The sequence below is a fragment of the Varroa destructor genome, unplaced genomic scaffold, assembly GCF_002443255.2.
Source record: "Varroa destructor unplaced genomic scaffold, Vdes_3.0 BEIS01000007.1, whole genome shotgun sequence".
Taxonomy (NCBI): domain Eukaryota; kingdom Metazoa; phylum Arthropoda; class Arachnida; order Mesostigmata; family Varroidae; genus Varroa; species Varroa destructor.
Genome location: NW_019211460.1, coordinates 34,729,498 through 34,746,505, shown reverse-complemented (window position 1 = coordinate 34,746,505; position 17,008 = coordinate 34,729,498). Strand labels below are relative to the sequence as shown.

General features: G+C 39.1%; 3 protein-coding genes across 10 annotated transcripts in view; 1 reads left to right on the top strand and 2 right to left on the bottom strand.

The window, feature by feature from the left end:
* On the bottom strand, positions 1-11,326 carry xmas (RRM_XMAS2 and SAC3_GANP domain-containing protein xmas). 6 transcript variants are annotated; one of them, XM_086975289.1, is made up of 7 exons: positions 11,090-11,326; positions 10,587-10,885; positions 7,196-9,057; positions 3,128-6,965; positions 2,581-2,808; positions 1,918-2,166; positions 1-1,105 (listed from the first exon to the last, which is right to left on the bottom strand). In XM_086975289.1, exons 3-7 carry the CDS (start codon positions 7,412-7,414, stop codon positions 852-854), a joined length of 4,788 nt encoding a protein of 1,595 aa, XP_086831415.1. In that variant the 5' UTR covers positions 7,415-9,057; positions 10,587-10,885; positions 11,090-11,326; the 3' UTR covers positions 1-851. The 6 variants fall into 6 exon arrangements, with proteins under 6 accessions (XP_086831415.1, XP_022670865.1, XP_086831417.1 ...); XM_022815130.2 differs by having other exon boundaries at positions 7,196-7,429; XM_086975291.1 differs by having other exon boundaries at positions 7,196-7,429; positions 10,610-10,885.
* A 171-nt stretch (positions 11,327-11,497) lies between these two features.
* Pfdn5 (prefoldin 5) lies at positions 11,498-14,275 on the top strand. Its single transcript, XM_022815146.2, has 4 exons — positions 11,498-11,824; positions 12,070-12,210; positions 12,753-12,871; positions 13,298-14,275. Exons 1-4 carry the CDS (start codon positions 11,695-11,697, stop codon positions 13,400-13,402), a joined length of 495 nt encoding a protein of 164 aa, XP_022670881.1. The 5' UTR covers positions 11,498-11,694; the 3' UTR covers positions 13,403-14,275.
* A 1,953-nt stretch (positions 14,276-16,228) lies between these two features.
* Positions 16,229-17,008, bottom strand: part of LOC111254880 (DDB1- and CUL4-associated factor 11) — a 10,678-nt gene continuing 9,898 nt past the window's right edge. For 2 of the 3 annotated variants that reach the window (XM_022816217.2, XM_022816218.2), the window contains one exon: positions 16,229-16,877. In XM_022816217.2, coding sequence (XP_022671952.1) covers positions 16,740-16,877 — 138 coding nt within the window. In that variant the 3' untranslated portion in view covers positions 16,229-16,739. The remainder of the gene's footprint in view (positions 16,878-17,008) is intronic. The other variant, XR_015317417.1, reaches the window with a different exon arrangement.

The window sequence follows — 17,008 nt, the reverse complement described above, 5'->3', positions numbered from 1 at the left end:
TCCTTGGCATATCATTGTATTTATATAGTTACCTTCATGCTTAACATCAATATATTTTTCCTTTACATAATATATATATATATAACCTATTATGTTACAAAGGGCTGAAACTTCTGTATTTTCAAATGAGACGTTCCCCTGAAATGTATATATTCAAAGCTCAATTTTTCCAAATCTATACTCAATAATACTTATAATTTTATTGTATGTGTTTAATGAATTTACATATTGGCATCCATATACAGCAGCTAATGTTTAGCTTACAAGAGTTAGGCGTACGGCTTCACCTATCTGAATAATAACGTTGCCTTTTGCACATCCTTTCTCCGCAACTGAGAACTGACATTGAGCCCAACCTCGAAAGACACAGACATTATCAGACTCGCTTACAAACGACACAGATAGATAGGCACCTACAAGTGCTCGCCACTATTAATTTCAGTAACGAACTCTATATTTACAGACGTTAGACAGATGTTACTTCTGTGAGCTATCCACTAAAGACAAACAACATCGTAATTGTCGATAACGTAAGAAGTGTGATTCTATGGTATGTACACATATTGATTAACCTATGCGTCCAATTTGTTTCATTAGGGTCAAAAAACCATAATGACTCAACGATAGAAAACAGTTAAGACCGGTGCTCAACTGAAAACAATATGAAGTCGGATAATTGGCCTGTGAGCACATTCCTTCTAGCAACAGTAAGTATTTAATAACAAACAACATTATCTTTCCGCACGGATTTACGAATAATCTCTACAACCCCACAAAGGTTGGTTTAAAAAAATTCACTAGAGATTTCATCTTGATGAAGTAATGGCCTGTACACTAACGATCAGAATGATTTAGGCATCTCTGAGCAATCTTTTAATACGAGCTTTACTTTTAAGCATTTCAATTGCTCTTTTCACCTCAAATAGATCTAACTCAATCTTTGTTTGTTTACTCAATCTTCCGGTAGGCGGTTGCTTCAAGCTGTTTGCAGACGACATTTTAGTTGAGGGGTCCTTGCTGCTGCCATCACTACGTTTCTTTCGGATCACCTCTGGCTGAGGGTCCTGAGTTTCTAACGGCCTTTTCAAGTTACGTAGATCACAAACTGTTAATGAATTCAGGAGGCAAACGAAAATGACACAAAGCAATGGACACAAATATTTTAATATTTTTTGTTTATGCGCAAATTCATCTCAGATGTGATACATGCTAACTATTTATGGCCCGCTACATACAAAAAATATTTTCCATTTTGCGAAAGTAGACTGAACCGTATTTATGGTTATTATTGCTTGTAGCCGAAGAGAGAATAACACAGTAGCTCTGAGCTGAATGGAATAGTGCGTACTAGCTTTCTTTTATTCCATACACAAAGAATCAAAATTTGATCAGCAGTTGTATAAATGCTAATGAACGCACAAATACCATGGCGGTTCCCAGGAACCGCACCGGTTTACCTTCACCTGAACGTTTGTATATGGACGAACTGAGCATAAGCTGATTGCCGTAGATTAAATAAACAGCCAGCTTGTCACTTGAGTTTAGGCCGGAAATTGAACATATTGCAGAAACTGCGAAAACTATTTGTTGCACAGATTGGTCGTCTTCGCTGCTAGCTGGGTTTTCCACAACAAATTTCCATCTTAAGGTGCAATCAGGTGAGTTCCCACTAGAAGCGACGCAAGCCTGTCACTGGTATAAAAAGGGAAAGGACGACTAAAAGAATATGACTATCTTTTTGGGTCTAAAAATTCAATCTTCTACTCTCGTGCCTTAAGAATTTATTAGGCCATACTGCGTGGATACGTCAAACATGTTGATAAGGTGATCAGCTACAGTTAAAAAAAAGCCTCACAATTCGTTTTGTGTACGTTCATTGCTACCTTCCGAGTCACATAGTGAATATAATTTACTTGCCTTTTAAAACCCTTCTGCCATTGCTGAGCTCTGATCGACGAAGTACTTCACGCGCACTTCGAATAGTCTCATCAAGCCTATCGCGGTAGTTTTCTACTTCTTCCTCCTGACCAGACTCGGACTCCGTCAGCGCCGATTGCTCCAATGGCGTTGTCGATCTTGAGTTTTGAGTTACCGGACGCCGATACCAAAAATCGGGAATCTCAAAGTTTCGCAAGTCATCTTCCAAGTAGCGTACCTTCAAAAAAGCTAAAAAGCTTCAAAAATAACTAATTATCCGAAGGCTATAATTACTCGTTAACCTCAATAAATAGGTACACTATAGTCTCTCCAGATGTTGTATTTTGACGCTAAAATCGTTTATTTCCGCGGTGCCTGAATTACTCAATTAAGTTTCCTAAGATCCTAATTATAATTCCTTATTAAAAGAACCCGAAAACCAGAAGTACCAATCTAATGAGGCCCGTGTCTCTATCTGTATCGTTCAAATGAAGTAGACCCAAAAATTGCTTTACCTAAACACTAAATGAGCAATATAATAAGAGGCAGATGGGTATTGATTTAACATAAGGAATTTGAATTCTCGAGCTAAGTGAGAGTACCTTACATAAAATACGATAAACGCATGTTACGCAAATCATAATTAGCGCATTTAGAACTTACGATCAAGAGTATAGTTGAAACGAGCAAGAATATCTCTGAGTAAGACGAAATCGTCCTTAAAGTCAGCCATATTAATGGCGGTAGTGAGTAAGCTAATTCCTTTTACGCGCTGCACTGTTTCAACGAAAGCAGCACGGTCATTGGACTTAGGCAAGGGCAATTCGAGGTTCTTTATTCGGTTGTAAAGGGTACACAGCTGCGCCTTGCCATTCCAACCATTTTCGTCATCTGTAAATATCCGCAGTCAGACACAAAATGTCACAACATGAAAGCCGGAAGTAATTTTATATATCAACAATGCATACAAAACAAAAATATTGGTGTCTTAACTAATATACTTTCTTTTTAATCAAACATCTTTAATTCTAAGTTTCATACATTTGAGTATTTCTAAGTTTCGCCTGTATCTAGCATATTAAGATTTAAATATTAAACGTTGAGTATAGACATCAGTAATCTGCTATATACTTCTGTTTATGTTAGTTCTCTATTCCTATTTGCGAAGAAAATATACACAGAGATACTTAAATAGACACAGTGAACTTACCTAACGAGTTGATTTGGAGAAGCGCCGATGATGTGGCTACAGCTGCTAAATGCACCACGATTTCGTTATAGAGACGAACAGCTGCAGGTAGATAGTTGCAGGGAGTTGATAACTTGTGGAGACAGAACTCCATGCCGCGGTCGATAAAATCGGGCAAACTCGCCCGCTGCAATCTTACCTCTTCTGATACACGTCTTGACAGCTTCTTGAGCAAATTGCATAATGGTATACAAACTGGTTCGTGGTTTCTTTGAAGGAGCTCCTCATCAACGTCCAAGGAGAGAAGTACAGGGTGAGCACACCATAAAATTCCAACAGCCGGCTTTGGTTTTAGACGTTGAGCCGCTCCCGCTATCGCACTCACGTTAGCCGGTGAACCACTGGAGAGCACAACGATAACGTTGAATCCTTGAACAGAATCTGGTATACCTGACTGGTAAGACACAGTGCTGTCAACGCATAATAGTCTTTTCACTTTGTCCGAGATTACTTTCGGAACGTCGCCGACTACAAGAATACGAACGCGTTTTTTAAATAGATTTGGCAAATTTAATGGTAATGTATCCGCCTTTTCCTTGATTCCAGCTAAAAGCCGCATGGCAGTCAATCGGACCTGTTCGGCTCGAATCTCTGCATACGATTTGCCTGTGTGCGGATATGGTTTAATCGGTCCGAGATTGGGAGCAGCTGGAAAATCTCGAATCTCCTTGTGTAACCACACCCATTTTCTCCATTTTTTGATAGATCTTTTACATAAAATCATCGTTCGGAAATTGTCAGCTAATTGCGTATTATTCTCGTCAATTTGGGCCTCGTACTCGAGACTGGCAACCTCCAATACAAGGTCAGCTAATAATCCACTCAGGATCCTTTGCTGATTTTCGCTTGCCAATTCACCTACAACTTCTAAGTTGACTTCTACCAAAGCTTTTTGGCATATTTCTCGCAAAAATTGTCGCGAGTATGCTAGCACCAACTCACTCGATACATCGTGTGCAATTTTGCTTTGCAGCGCTCGTTGCCGCATAATGTCAGCGGTCTTCTCTTGCTCAAAGATCTCATTAGCGGCACTACGAACTTCTTCGTAAATTATTGTTTCGACAATACGCCCTAGGTTTATTAAGCTGATAGACTGTTCAAGGGCGACTTCACGACAGATAGCGTTTACTTGTTCCTGTTGCACATACTCGATTACTGACAAGAGTGCAGGAAGAAGGTTTTCATCCCTCAATTCTATACGTTTAGGCCGTTCTGGGACTTGGACGGAGGCAAACAAAGGCGCCTGCTGCGGTTCTCTTAGTTTATAGTCTTCAAGTAAGCCAAGAGCTGACTTTTTCAGCATACCGTCCGCCGTAAAGCTGTCTTCTGGTGTATAATTGTCCAATGGAATAGTTCCAGCTCCGTAAACAATCTGCGCAAGAGATGTATCCATTCTTCGCATAATGTCGAGTGATCTACTCATACTGAATCGTAGATCGTCATGGTCCACCATGGTCTTACAATTGATGAAACCGTTTTCGTCGGGCTCGATGTTGAGAATAGCTAGAAAGCTACTGCATTCCTCTTTGCTGTTGAAAAGAAGTTCACTAGTCAGCGTAGACAGAGTGATGTCACCGCCTTTGCTGCTAAGGGATTTCGACAAAACGAAGAGGGCATGTCTGCGAACCTCTATGAAGTAGCAATGCAGAATGCATGCCGCTAGGTAGGGCGCTTGCCGAACAATTTTGAAAAATCGACGGTAATTTCCCGACTCAAAGGCATTCATAGCTGCAATCGACAGCCTAACTAGTGCATTTCGTCTAAGTTCTGGCTCGAGGTCAGTAATCATTTTTGCTATAAATCCCTCTTTAAGGTTCAAGAGAATCTCGTATGCCACGAACTCGGCCTCATTCGGGCATCTGACGTTCTGAACCTTTAGGTCGGCATATGAATACTTCAACGATTTCAGACATTTAGTAAGGTTTTCCTTATTCAGCTTAGAATCGAAGTCGTGGCTGTCCTCCTCACACAATGAATGACTGCAATGTATGTGAAACCTAGCACATCGTTCGAGAATCAATGCTGAAATGGGGTCCGCTTCAATTTTCTGCTGAGTAATATCCTTTCGAATGGCTCGAGTACGATTCCATACAAATGAGAACCAGTCTCCACAACCCTTGTTTGGCTGATTAGAAATAATTTCACGTATCAAAAAGTTCATTGTCATTTTTAAAATATGGGGTGGTCTCAATTCATGCGGTAACGGAAATTCTTGATCAGCAGACGATCGTTGATATTCCTTAATCATCCTGGTGTGGTCCATAACACCGTCTGCCCCAGGAAGCATCTCAAACTTTTCCACGAGATTTCGCTGGCTTCGCTGATAACGTTCCTTTTCAGGACACATGTCAGTACAGGTGCCTTTAATGGGGCCTTTCTGCACTTCGGAGCTTATTAGCTCCCGTATAATCTTATCCCTCATTTCCAAAAGCTTATAGCGATCGCCGACTGAGTGGGCGGCGTGCGTAAAGAGCTCAGCAAATTTCGAAGGACTAGCGCTCCGAGTGTTTGATCGGGTTACAACACTGAGCTGCTTCGGAGCGGCTAATGGTGCCGGTGCCTCTTGTAAGTCTGCAGGATTCATCGTTTTTTTAGTGGGAACACTGAGAGAACCTCTAGATGAAGTATCAGCCTTGTCTTTAGTCCACACGAGATTCGTTCTTGGCCGTGGCGCATCTTGTTTCGCTCCGAATGGCGTTCTCGATGTTAAATCTTTACTGGCTCCATCAGCTGACCACCTCATAACTGAAAATGATGGCAGAACAGCTTCAGATGAAGCCCCTCGAGCTTTGAAGGCAGGTGCAAAGGTCCCACCCTCTGGAGGTTGTTTGTCTGAGAGTGTGCCTTTGGGTTCTAAGCTAGAACCGGGTTTCTGACTAGTATCTCCCGTAAATGGCTTTCCAAAAAGCATGCTTGGTTTTGCCACAGGGCCTACACAAGAGACAGCTTCTGAACCGCTAGCAGTTGAAGGTGAAGTTGGCTTTCCAAATAGGCCCATAGATGCAGGAGCTGACGTGGTCGGGATATTCATGGGGAGCGTAGCTTTTCTAAACACTCCGGCCGTAAGAGGTGCAGCGGATCCAGGCAAGGCGACGAAGCCATCTTTTGTATTTTCAGTGTTTGCTAGCGAAGCGGTAGTACTAGTCCGAGGTTCTTGCAGCGCCTGTTTTTCAGATCCTGATTTTCCAAAAAGACCGCCCAACCTGAACACCGGTGATGTGCCTGCCGGGGGTATTGAACCAGACGGAGCTGTAGGCTTTGCCGGCTCCTTTGATGCAAGCGATCCACCTGACAGACGACCCTCTGAAATCTGTGGTGTATCGGGCAGTTTTGCAAATGGATTGTCCACCCGAGTTTCAAACGATGACGTAGATAGGGAACTTGGTCCAGCGTTGCTCGCCGGCAAATCCTTTACTGTTTCTTTAGCTTTTTCAAGCGCTTTTCCAAACAGAGTTGCTCCAGCCTGTGCGCTGTTGCTGTCAAGAGATTTCTTTCCGAACAGGTCTCTGGCGGAGCCAAAGGTAGCTCTTTTTTCAGAACCACCTGCGTCCGATCCGTTATCTGAGCTTGTTGAGGCTGAACTTGCGAACAAGTTTGCTTGCTCAGATGGTGAATTCAAGAGCGCCACTGTAGACTTTTTCATTTGAAACGGGTTACTTTTACTCGTATTATTTGCTTGAAAAGAATGAGCAGAAGAGCTTTTTGGTAGTGACGCGCCCGTTAAATTTGTCCCTTCGGATGATGATTGCCTCCCCATCCTGCACCACTGGATGCCTACAGGCCGAAACTGTGGAGAGATCTAGAATAGAGCATAAGACCGTGTTTATCAACCTCGCTGGACTAACATGACAGGCACTGTGCAACAGTGATACAAGAGTTAGTACTAATAGCTCTAATTGTTTTTACGCTTCTACAAATACTAAATTACAAATTCTAACAAGGTTGGCATCATGTAATAGTGATGTTCTTAATGCGAAAATGGTCTGTGTCACCAATTGTGACAACAGGCAAGAAACACACACGGCTTACCTTTTTTCCCTTATTCTTAGCAGCGAGAGCATCTCCATGCTGTTTGAAGTGGACAATAGCTGTGCAGTCGCTGCGGCACTGGACACGTGTTACTTCGCCGAATTGTGAAAAATGTTCAAGTAGAGTGTCACGTTTGTTCAGTTCTTCGGGTAGGTCCTTAATCAGGATCGTGGTTAGTTTAGATGTGTCTGGCGGTGATCCGGTACTGGCGTCTGCCATTTTAAATTTGAACACCTTAGTCCACCCAGTATATGAAATTTAGTTAGTGGCAGCACCGAGACAACAGATTCTCTAAATACCCATTCTTCAATACTTATTAATATTCATTTATTATATTCAATAAGCGCGGAAACATGGCAATGCATATTACAACAGTTGACATGAAGCAATTCTCTAAATATCAAACCTCAAATGTCAGTCATTGGGCAAGAAGGCAAAAACTGGAATCCTTTTTGTCTTTTAAGTGACAATTTACCGCGATGCATTCGAACTTTTACAGCACTAGTAATTAAGTATGAAGTAGTTCTAATGTGGAACTGAACTAAGGGTATGGGAAGTGCAGATTAAATAGGCATTTTGCTAAACCATGATTATAATTCGATCGGCTTTTCCAGCAGTTGATTTTCATCATTCAATCCTTCCATATGCTATCTACCAACTGTTTTTGAGCAAAACCTTTATCATGTAAACCGTATAATTATACTGACCACACTGATCCGCTTTGATTCTTTTTGGCAGTAGGGCTCAAGTCTCTAGTATTCAATAGATACTCGATGATATACGGAGCTAACCCGATATTATTATGTCGTTTTTAAATTCCAAAAAGGGGTTTATATGTATATATAAGCAGAAAATAACATCCGATTCTTATAGACATTTAGTGACCATTGAGAGGCCTTATCGAATAAGCAGTATTGTCTTGCCTTTAATAAACACTTAATAGTTTAGAATAAATTTTTATTCAGGAAGTACGTCTTTACGTATTCGCTATACAAAGTGCACACTGTAAGATATTTGCGCTATAACATGGCATAAAGATGTCTAAAACATTTCAGTAATATGAGTAATCGATGATGCAAGTGACGTTTATAACAAATCAGATGTTCAGAACGCTACTGAATTCCTAGTGTGCAAGTCTTGTTGTGGCAGGATGAAAAATCAGCTATTCCAATAAAATTTAACACTTATAATTCTGGCGCACAAAGCCATAACTGCTCAGAACTATTTTACACATCAAGCTTGACCAATATTTCTAGATGTGTAATTTCCGTACAGTCGAATGCTGTAGACTTCACTTCTTTCTGCGACGCTTACAAGGTTTCCGGTGCAAAATGTGGTTTTATACGACGCTAAAAATACGTAGACAGCCACGTCGACAACGGTTACGACGTGACCGACTGGATGCGTCCGCTTGGGAGTCTTATTCGTCACGCCAACGCGCTTATGAATTCTATTAGAACTGCGCCTGGATTAGCTGATTTACGCAAATTTCGTCTTTTGCTACTTCGACTTGCCAGCGACTTAGTGAGTCAATCTAGTACTGCTTTAATCACGTTACAAGCTGCATAGAAAGCGTAAACAATAAGTGTTCCCGCATTATTAACTAAAATATCGAGCTTCCCATAAGTTGTTTCTCCGTCAATACTTCAATTGCCAAATCTTCATCCAATTTAAGTAAACGGCTTTTAGCTGGTCCTGAGATTCATTCAAATTCATCCTCAGGTTTCTGTAAGGCCTCGAGGTTTCAACCAGGAAATTATGATGCAGCCTCTGGCACCGAACGAAGTGCGGTTCCGTACCCAATGTCAAGAGAGGCACCCATCACGATAACAACTTTGCCTTTTAAAACCAGCCATGACGCACTGGAAAAGGTAATGTCAAAAACTCATTGAATACAATCTAAAATAGTTATTTACCTACTGTCGAGTATTTCGAATCGGCAGATGCTTTGCAGCCTTAAAACGACGCAACCATCTATGGCAAATATTTTCACTACATATGGTTGCCATATAACTACTATATACGTCTACAATTGTTGGCGTGGTCTGTACTTCGTGTGGACCGTCTCCTATTCATTAATGCGTAATACGCTGCAGCAACATGGTTTATCGCTCAAGATTTTTTTTCGGTATTTCAGTCGTGGGTATGTCAATGGCCAAAACAAATCATCTTACACCCAGAGAGTGAAAAGAACATCATACCGCAACGCTCGTATGTTGTCAAACAACAAATGTATGTCAACAAATAACTATCCCGCCATTAGATTTATGCTACGATACTTACCTCATTTATACAGACTGACACAGACAGTTTCTCAAGCTAGGAGCTAGCTTCTACTATATTTATGAAGGTTTAACGCACACGTTTTATTTTGAAGCTGGATCGGCCGTGAGAGTGCGTAAACCTGCTTTCCCTCTGAAGCAAGAACTATTAATGTAACAATTGCTTTGCAGTTTACAAAAATTAAAAGAATATAATTGGTAAAAACTAATTTCGAAAAATTGACTATGGTATTTAAACTATTAGATTTGAGAACTTTAAGTTAAAGAAGCAACATCCATCTATCTGTATCCCCACCTACGAATCGTCATACAGACAAACTCTCTTTTTATTAATAATATAATATTTACTAAATAATTGCAACATTATACATTATCTAACTCCTTACTTGCAATAGTTGGAATTGGTAATACGCGGGGTTTAAATAAATGTACTCAAACCGATTACAGGTGACAAAAGAGTCGACCTTGCTACTCGTTATAATAAAAGCATAAAGATGCCTGCCTGTCCCAATGTATATAAAAACTGGGGGCAGGAAATTCTTCATACAGTTCACGAAAATCTTTAGTAAAATGCAAACCACTCTATTACACCCATTTTACCTCTTTAGGAAGCAAATTTCTTTCGACAGGTCAATTTTTACCTTTCTAAACCATCAAAAGCTTAAATAGCTAAGTCTGTTATACGACGGAAAACGAAAGGATAGAAATACTGACATGACAAGACTCCAGCTTCATTGATTTTCAAACACATTGCTAACCGAAATTTAGACGTCCCCCTAAAATATTATCAAGAAACTAACTTTTGTTGGTAGAGTTCATAATGGACAGTAGTAGTGATATTTCTGAAGTCGATGGTAAAATTGTTTATCTTTAATCTGTCGAAGACTGCACCTTAAACATTTAATCTTTAGTCTCCGGTAAATCAGTACATGGCCGAGAAATTCTAAGGGCTTTCTATCGTTATAGGATTTCTATATAGTGACTTTACTTTTTTTACGCCATTAGATATCATTACCACCACATACCTCACACAATACGTTCACACGTACGCTTAAGTTACCTTAAGTTAAGTATGCCGATATATATACTATTCGGTTTGTCAACAGTACCTTATCGTTGTTTATTTGTATACTTTTTTACTGTTAATCCACTTCTAGATGTTTCAAGGTATACGTCCAGTATCGCAGAAACGAAGTAGGTACAGCCGGATTCAAGCCCAGATAACCACGTATCTTTCAAATTTTGCAGCTACTACATTATCACAGGGCCCACTTGTCGTTATTAACGCACTTGATTAGTTTCTGGTAGCCACTGATGGACTACGGTTCGAACAGCACTTTCACAAGCATCTCTCTGACATCAGGATATTTTATTATACATTTGCAGGATTGCGTTGGGCGCGTAAGATCTGTTATAAGAAAAGTGATGCCCAATATTTAAATGACACAGAAAACACCGGATATTAGAAAGTAAACATCGCACAGTGCTATATTAATAATCAATCAAAACGATTACCACTCCTGCTCATATTGTAAGTAAGCTTTTACTGCAAAGTAACAGGTATCCATTGTTAAAAAAAAAATAAAAAAACAATAACATTTTATATATATACCTTTTTTTAGTCTGATTCCTTTGTATATCCGTAAAATTGAACTCGCCGCCCAAACGTGACCCTACATAAACATTGTAGATGTGACGCAAGCGCCCTTTGTCGGCGAGAGCGAATGTTTTCGAACCACAAAGGTGCCGTAGGAACTGTATTACGGATGCAGTGAGGTCGGCTAGATTGGAAAGATTCCATCAATGAAACCTACATTTCTGAAAACAATATGCTATACAATAGTCCGTTCATTGATAAATCAGCGATTTTTGAATCTCGGCTAAAAGCACCACTGGTATTTGATTCGTTACGCAAAACGACACTACGAAAGAAACATTGTATGGCAAATTTAAATGTGATTCCGCTAACAGGAAACAACATTTCTCCGCCAAAACACTGCCAATCGTTGTGCTTTTATAGTACCATTGTCGAACGAAGACAGTCGACCGAAAATCTAAGCACATGCCAAATTTGGCTTTTTCATTATTGAACTACATAGCGTAGTTGCGGAGCAACAAAAGTTCCGTTTCAAAAAAGCTTCCGTCTATTCGCCTTCATGCTGTTACTTTAGGCACTGTCGAAAAAGGCTCTTTTTCTATCGACCGCGTGCGGAAAGGATGTCGAAAAAATCTCCAAAGCCTAAAGTGTATGAGCTCTGTCAGCTCCCATTGCCACTTCTTACGCAAATGAAACAGGAACTGGATGGAGATATCGAATACATGAGCCAGTCTATCCAGACGCTCAAAGGTTCGTTTAAAGTTTTGCTCAGTGGCCGTGTTTATGACTAGCTGTGATCAACCGGACTTTTCTCAATTTATTATTATTATTATGGCTGCAATGTGCCGGTAGGAAAAACCCTTTGGATACTAATGCAGGCGAATGCGCAATGCGGGGGAATATTCTATGAAATGAGAAGTCAAGCAAGAGTACGACACTTCTAATGAGCAAGAAACAATGCACCAATTTAATCGATGTCGGTGTATTCTTTTCAGTGGTAATGGATAAGTGCCTCACTTCGGAAGAATGTCTCTCTAAACTGGGCCCCAAAGCGGAGGGTAAAGAACTTCTTGTACCGTTGTCAAATTCTGTCTATGTACCGGGTTACCTGACCAATGCCGAGAAGGCTATTATAGGTAAAAGTCCTGCCTCTTAGACACTGTGGTTCATTACAACAAGTATACTGAACACAAATAGCATCACACGTATCTATACTTATTTTCAATGTTCTTAGCTAATATTATACACGAAATATGCCCATAGTAGTTAAGAAAAGGTTAACACGGTTACGCGTGGCGGCTTTAGTGTGATTAGTCTACGATTGTGACTACATTACAATTTCGTCTTTTCTACACGCTTGAATTAAGACGTTTGCAGCAAAACTATTGAATTAATAAATCACTGACACATCTCCTAAGGCAATCTGTGTAAGCTTACTAATCAGATCTGCTACCTATGACAAAAAACAGCTATTGTTTACCTGTAGTACAACTTTTCATTGCGCAATATACAAGCATCTATTAGTCATTTTACCGACAAATTTATTAAGGAGACCATTTATTACGCAAGGTTTTCTAAATACATTGCGATTACGATACGTCGAAATATATCATGGTAGTGCTAATCAATGTAATTTAATCCAATATATGCTTCTGCATGAATATGATATGTGACTCAGGAATTGGCACCGGGTACTACGTCGAAAAGGACATCGAAGAAGCACGAGAGGTATTCAAGAGAAGGGAAAAGGTCGTCCAGGAACAAATTGAAAAGGTCCAAAAGGCGGCCCAAGAGAAGGTATGAGTTAAAGCGACGCATTTTATCTAATACATACTTTGTTCAAAAGTGCATCATAATTTTTTGATAAAAAGTTAGCTTTTCTGAGAAGACCGTGCAGAACGTGAGCTAGTACCGCAGCTGCTGCCTAGTAACGTCCGCGACGTGCCTGCATCAATATTGAGGTGCAGTTTTGAGTATGCAGTTGTTAATAATTTGAGAATATTTTTATATTACTTCTATTAGAATATCAATTTACGTTACAAAATTACGTTAACAAATTAATCGATACAAACATACTTGTCTAGAGATTTTCATTTGTTACAGTTGCCAAGTTGGTATACAGTATAACCTTTGAACTCATAACCACATAACATTCTACTTTGAATAGCTTGTGAGTGTTTCGAGGGATAATGCGGTAAAGTGTCTGTCTATTTGCTGTTTTAGGTGATGTTTCGTGACCGTGTCGCTGAAACGATGCAGATTAAACTTCAACAATTGTTGTCCTCCCGGCAAATGCAACCGGCAGCTGAGGGACAGGCCGCGAAGTAGTCGACTCATGTATATATACATATATATAGAAAAATAATTATGACTGATTTTTTCACCGGCGGTTTTGATTGGATTTGTTTTTTTGCAGAGAAGAATCATATAATTCTTACATTGTAATAATTACGATAATAAACGACTGCGGCAATTAACAAACGTAGTTCAATTATACTTTTCACTTTTACTGCACACACTATAAAATTAATAGGGGCATTGAGATTGAACGTTTTTTTATAATTAAAACAGTTTTGTATTAGATTAGATATTACATCACCGCAATTAATATATATATAAGTATCTTTAACGACGATGGTCACAATGACGATGCAACGTCCAAGCAATGGTAGGCACAATGATTAATAAAGGTGTACAGAACAGACATGCAATACGATAACGACAATACTTATCGTTATAAGTTTAATACAATGATGGCTAAATACTCAACGATCTTGGTAGTCTCTAAGCGCATGCTCATAGGGTAAAAGAGCAATATAGAGCTGGCATAGATGACAACGATTACACATATCAGCTAAATATATATTTGTGCTTGCTATTTCCTTTGCTTTGTTATTTGAGTTCTCTACCTCGGTGTGTACTAAAGGGGAATGAGAACCTCCAAAGCAAGCAGACAACTTTGGTGTTGCCGTTTTCGATAACCATAGGGTGAATATGGAGATATAGAGGCTACCACACAGCAAAAAATGTGGCCGGTCAACACAATAATGATTATTGACCTTAAAACTATGTTTTTAATATATTTTACTATGCGATATGCCTTTTATGAGGAAAATTGAAGACTGTCCATACTGCAGAGCAACAAAGCGAGTAGTTCATGAATAAACGAATAAAAACAGATTTAATCTTGGTGTTTTATGATGTATGCTGGTCTCATTTGTCACATTTTAATAGAATTTAACTTGAACTCTCATGATGATATATCTAAAAAAAAAGTGATAAAGTGCACAGTAAATTTAGTTTGGCTATTTCGACAGCCCGCCCGGTTGGTCTATAATGCAGCAACAAATACGGCTTTTGTATCTCAAAATTATAATTGTCTTAGAGTTCAGATTTAGTTTTACGATGAAAAAGTATAAGCTCTGCGCTATATGGACCAGCCTTTTTGCACTGTTTAATTATCATTCTAATAAAAAAACCGTTTTTCAGAAGCATTACCAAAAGGCATTCCTTGCCAAATGCTCCACCCCTGGGATCTTTCTATCCTGCATTGTATACAAGTCTTATGTACTTTTTTACCGAGTCCCTCTACATAATAATAATTCGACCTTACAAGGGTAAGAGTCTCCTGATTTCTTTAGCTAGCTGTGCCAGTTTACAAAGTTAAACTCTCAGTAAATTAAATACCTCAACAGTTTATAGTCTTTCTAGTTTAGGAAGAGTCGATCACATTGTGAACTACTAAGTATCGAAATATTTTTTTAGTATTAACCAGCATTTGTTCACGCAGAATGAATCAACGGCAACGCAGCTCGCTACTATGATTTCAAATTGAACATTGTTTCAAAATCGTCACGAGAAGTTCGATGGCATCTACGCCTACAGCTATCTAAAGCTTTTTCAAAGCTTTGACGATTTATTATTCGTTTGTTTCTGCACATAATCACATCTACAAATTGTGAAGCTCAGTAGACTAAGTGGTTGATCACTGCTTTATAAACTGGATAAGACACTATCTGACAAATCGGATCGTTTATGCTAAAATAGGTAACATGAAAATGTTACCTATTTTAGCATATTTTCAATTTCAAGAATTTCAAAAAGGAATGACCTTTAGGTGCACCTTATGATTTTTGTTTCCGCGATCTTCCAAGTTTCTCTGTTCTCCATATAAAGCATGGCCTTTCAGCTAGACTTTAGCGTGGGCTAAAGCTCAGTGCCTGAACAGCTCCCCTGATTATTTAATGGGTTGGATTCTGTGTCTGTATTAAATAGCGCCGACAATGTGGTGATGTCTATCTACGGTGTATGGCGGCTTTTAGCTTTCAAAATACTAATGAATACTTCTTAAATGGTGTGCCCATTCCTGTGATGAGTTGGATTAAAGACATAGGAATTGGAATTACGCTGGAACTTAATTTCGATCTTCATATTGGTTATATCATTAGATCGGCGTCGATTACCATGATTTCCAGGTGCTTTCTGGTTAAAAACTTCGCGTTTTATCCTTTACAAGTGTTGTTCCCGAATTTGTACACTGTGTTAGAGCTTGACCACGTTATATGACAAAACATTAAAACTGTTGACCAGCTGCAGAACCGATTTCTTCGTAGGGCTGCCCTTAGATACAAGATACAGCACTTACCTCTTTAGCCTATACCTGAATTGTACTCTATGGCAGAGTTTAACATGTTTAATAGGTTACGCGTTTCGGAATATATGACCTTTTCTTGAACAGTGTGGAACGTAGAAGAACGGTGCAGTTGTAGCGCCTGTGCTACCTATTTTCTTTTTATTTTTATTTAAAATTTCCAATAAAATCTTACAATGTTTATGTGGTTTATAGACAAAGTACCTGACAAAGGTAAAAGAGAGTAATGTTGACATTAATAGTTGAGAGACGGTAATGGCGTTAAAAGTGGCCTGGACTGAGAATAGCGAGTAGTCCGCAAGCTTCATCAAAGGCAAAAAATGTTAGAATAAAAGGCATAATAATAATTACTATTATTATTGTTATTATTGTTGTCTAATCTGCTGAAGTATTGCAAATGTGTAATCTGAAGTAACTCTAATTTGACTTGAGATATAATTTATAAATATCTATTAAGTATAGATGTCACTCTCATCCCTGTAAGTTTAAAACTAGTCATAAGGTACAATACAAGCTATAAGCTTTATTTTCCCACTTCTTACATTTTTTTTCTGTACATCCCATGTTGCAAACGAGTTGCAATTTTGTCTAAAATAGTGATGCTCGCCTAAAATGTGATGGTTACAAGCACACTGTGATTTTATCTAACATATATTATCTAAGATTCCCATGAGATGTTCGGTATCCACATCAAAGTGCAACTTGTAGTCCAAGATACCCAGATCAACAATAAATGAAATTATCGACCTTTCGATCTTTATAAAGCGAATTCATTCACGATAGTTCCATTAAAAATGTTACGATGATTATCCTACACAAGCAGAATGTGTTATAAATAGCTGCTCACCGCATAAGCCACTATCGACCAAATATTCATTTAGTCTGATATTTATGTATAATGACCTATCCTTTTATGATATCACGAGGCCTTAAAATTAAGCCATAACGATACACACGGTACGTAAGCCCGGTTTTCAACGAGGTTGACTCACATCCCCTGAACTCTTCCTTATTCTAGTCGGAATCTAGTCGAATTCTTCGCCGAGTGCGAAATCGTCGTGCTTCAAGAGCAACCTCTTCATCTGGATCAAGGTCTACGTACTGATGCGGCATCTCACTGCAGTAAGTCCATTCCTTAACGGTTTTATCGAACTGAAACCATAGCATAGAAAAATAAGTAAGTAAATATAGTCCTAACGCGAGGTGGGTTTCAAAAATGGTAGTTAAGGTCTCATCAAAATAAAAGATCGAAATAAAATTGTAATAACTTTACTCTGACACTG

Excerpts from the sequence above, each read along its gene's own strand:
- xmas (XM_086975289.1), bottom strand. The coding sequence starts at position 7,414 with ATGGCAGACGCCAGTACCGGATCACCGCCAGACACATCTAAACTAACC. Across the intron at positions 6,966-7,195 it reads CTAAGAATAAGGGAAAAAAG|ATCTCTCCACAGTTTCGGCC; the intron begins GTAAGCCGTGTG and ends GCTCTATTCTAG. Across the intron at positions 2,809-3,127 it reads TCTCCAAATCAACTCGTTAG|ATGACGAAAATGGTTGGAAT; the intron begins GTAAGTTCACTG and ends GGATATTTACAG.
- Pfdn5 (XM_022815146.2), top strand. The coding sequence starts at position 11,695 with ATGTCGAAAAAATCTCCAAAGCCTAAAGTGTATGAGCTCTGTCAGCTC. Across the intron at positions 12,211-12,752 it reads TGCCGAGAAGGCTATTATAG|GAATTGGCACCGGGTACTAC; the intron begins GTAAAAGTCCTG and ends TATGTGACTCAG. Across the intron at positions 12,872-13,297 it reads AAAAGGCGGCCCAAGAGAAG|GTGATGTTTCGTGACCGTGT; the intron begins GTATGAGTTAAA and ends TTGCTGTTTTAG.